General features: G+C 38.5%; 1 protein-coding gene across 1 annotated transcript; it reads left to right on the top strand.

Moving 5' to 3' along the window:
- The first annotated feature begins 1,072 nt into the window (after positions 1 to 1,072).
- On the top strand, positions 1,073 to 1,600 carry LOC122671940 (cyclin-dependent protein kinase inhibitor SMR6-like). Its single transcript, XM_043869429.1, has one exon. It carries the CDS (start codon positions 1,141 to 1,143, stop codon positions 1,456 to 1,458), a length of 318 nt encoding a protein of 105 aa, XP_043725364.1. The 5' UTR covers positions 1,073 to 1,140; the 3' UTR covers positions 1,459 to 1,600.
- Positions 1,601 to 2,943: the final 1,343 nt, after the last annotated feature.

Consider the following 2,943-nt stretch of genomic DNA (forward strand, 5'->3'; position numbering starts at 1 on the left):
GATACCAATTCCTCAAACCATGCACCAAAGAAGAGCAACAAAACAGTATCATATGTTGGAGAGTAACAAAGTCATTTAATGAGAGAGAGAGAGAGAGTTGTGCCAACTAGGAGCTCAGAGCATGGATTGAGGAATCGGTATCTGATTGGCTAGATCAGTCGATTCGTATTGATATTGGCAGAAGTCGATATTGATCATGGTCGATACCGTATCGATGGATCGGTACAGGGTAAAAAAAATAAAAAGAAATCCAAATTTTAAAGGAAAACAAGAGTAAATCTATCCAATTTGAGCTAATACTGGCTGATCTAGATCAGTATCGATCAAGACTGATACCGGTCCCGATATCGATTATTAAATCCCAGATTTGGTGTACTCCCTAAGCCGCATGCACAAAGAAACCTTTCCCTAAAAAATTGGAAACATGATTTAAAAATGGGGATCGGACAGATTCGGATTGGAATCAGTCAAAGGCCGATCCTTGTCCAAAATATAGGGTTAGGGAAATTCTGATTTGATTCGAATAAGACCGATTCAGATTCAGATACCGATTCCAGTTTTTAAACACTGAATGGGAATCTAAAATATCAAAAGGAAAAAGAGCGAGAGGGAGACACAGTATGTGAAAAAGAGGGAGGGAAAAAGAGCCGTTAATAGCCGTACAATGAAACTTTGGCGCCAAAAAACTCAAGTCAATTGTTTCTGCTGCCCGCGGTCAGCAAAACCCTCCTTGACGGGCAAGCTATTGAGCTTCTTATCTTTGGTTTCTTGACTTCTTAAGTTCACTTATAATTCCTCTCTTATTATTATTGGCTTTCAGTCTTGTTTCCTTAGCTCACGAGTTTCCTCGGGTTTTCCTCTTCGCCTCTCTTTCTGGTTTTCTTCATTCATTCTTCCCTTCCTCTCTCTCTCTCTCTCTGTATCACGAGTTCACGACTTCGCTCCATTCAAAGCTCTTTACTCCAGTGTCTCTTGCTGTCTGCTCTCCTCTCTTTTCTGATTCATAACATTTAAAAGGAAGAAAAACTTCTACTCTTTCTCCTCTACTTCACGCCTTCTCAATCAACTGATTTCTCTCTGCTGAAGTGTTCAGTTTCAGTTCAAACGCCTCTGTTTTTTGGGTTTTTCTTCTGATCAAAGATGGGGTTACCACAGAAGCCTCAAGTAGATGGAGGACTAGAACCTGAAGGAAAGAAATGGGTTATTGCTGGAATTCCATTACGAGCTCCGTTGAGAAGGATAAGCACCAATAAGAAGGACGATGGAGCTAACGATGAAGACGGATGCTCAACGACGCCGACCTCTGAAGAAGCAAGGATACCAGAGAGGTTACCATGCCCACCTCCTCCGAGAAAACGTAGGCCTACTTCAAGGTGCCATTTGAGCGGTGTTAGGGAGTTCTTTACTCCCCCTGACCTAGAATCTGTTTTCATACGCCATGTCGAGAGGGCAAATTGAGTTGGGGCTTCTAAGGCTCTACCCCTTGTTCTCTGTTCTTTCTGGTTTTTCTTTCTCCTCTTTATCTCTGTTCTTTGTAGTGGAGCAGAGTTGATGTACAAAGCTACAATTTATATGGAATGAATGTTAGTTTGGTTACTGATTTAGTTTCTTCTTCCTCTTCTCTTACTATTTTTTTTGAAGGATGGTGGTGTTTTGTGTAAGGAAAATTCCTCTTTTATTTTCATGTCATTACAAAAGTTTTAGGGTTTGGGTTCTTGTAGGCATGCTCAAATTATTATTTTTGGGTCTCTCTCTCTCTCTCTCTCTATCTCACACACACACACACAAACATTTATCACTATTAGATGATCATGTGTGTGACTGCAAAATCTTGCAAGAAGATTTTGAATTGGTTTTTGGGGCATTGATTCATATTCCTAGTTATGACAATAATTTTTTTGCTTCAGCCAAACATTTATGATGAGCAGAACTCTCTCTCTCTCACACACACACACACACACACATTTATCACTATTAGATGATCATGTGTGTGACTGCAAAAGCTTACAAGATTTTGAATTGGGGCATTGATTCAGATTCCTAGTCATGAAAATTTTTCCTTCAGCCAAATATTTGTGATGAGCAGAACTCTCTCTCTCTCTCTCTCTCTCTCTTTTTCTCTCAGATTGTCATGAACATCAGAGTAGGGTCTACTAAAGGAAGTCAAAATTAATCTTAGATTCTAGATAGCCAAAAGTTGTCAAACGTATGTAAAAGTAAAGCTTTTCATGGTTGAGATGCTGCAAGAACCCTTCTTCTTAGGTCCCTTCCCTTATTATTCTCTGCTACTGTCCTCCCTCTTAATAGTCTCTGTGTGTCCCACTCACATGCCTAGCACCTTCTTGGACTCTCTATAGGCATTTGGGAAGTTTCTTTGTAATGCTTCTTTGATAGTATAAATAGACAAAGGCATCTCTACTATAGTGATAGATTAGAATCCAATGTGTGTGAAACAAAAGAAAGCATTCTATGGTACTCTTTCAAACAAAGTCTATTAGACCATTCATCAACAGTGATTACACCTTGTAAAAATGGTAATTAACTTCATTAATCCATCAAAGTAACTAGTTTCAGATTCGATTAGGGTTTTTGTTTATCTTTATCATATAGAACTAACCTATCATTTGTTTATAATGCAGTAGACACAGCATATGTCATGCCTGATCACTCAAGGCCGTTTCTGTTAAAAGGTGATAAAGGGAAGTTCACCTAATCTATGTTACTCTATCATTATAAACAAAAAAATTTAGGGATTGAAGCCACACTTTGGGGCGCAATCGTAAGCATGTTTTAATACATGTTAAATTAAGATTAGAAGTCCTACTTGGCAGATAATGGATCAGGTTTGATTTGGATAACTTAATTGAAGCTAGTTTAATGTTACTAGCCATTTGTTTAGTGTTATTAAAATTAATCACTCTTAGGTGAAGCATACATTGCAAA

The sequence above is a fragment of the Telopea speciosissima genome, chromosome 8 (genome assembly GCF_018873765.1).
Source record: "Telopea speciosissima isolate NSW1024214 ecotype Mountain lineage chromosome 8, Tspe_v1, whole genome shotgun sequence".
In the NCBI taxonomy this organism is placed as follows: Eukaryota; Viridiplantae; Streptophyta; class Magnoliopsida; order Proteales; family Proteaceae; genus Telopea; species Telopea speciosissima.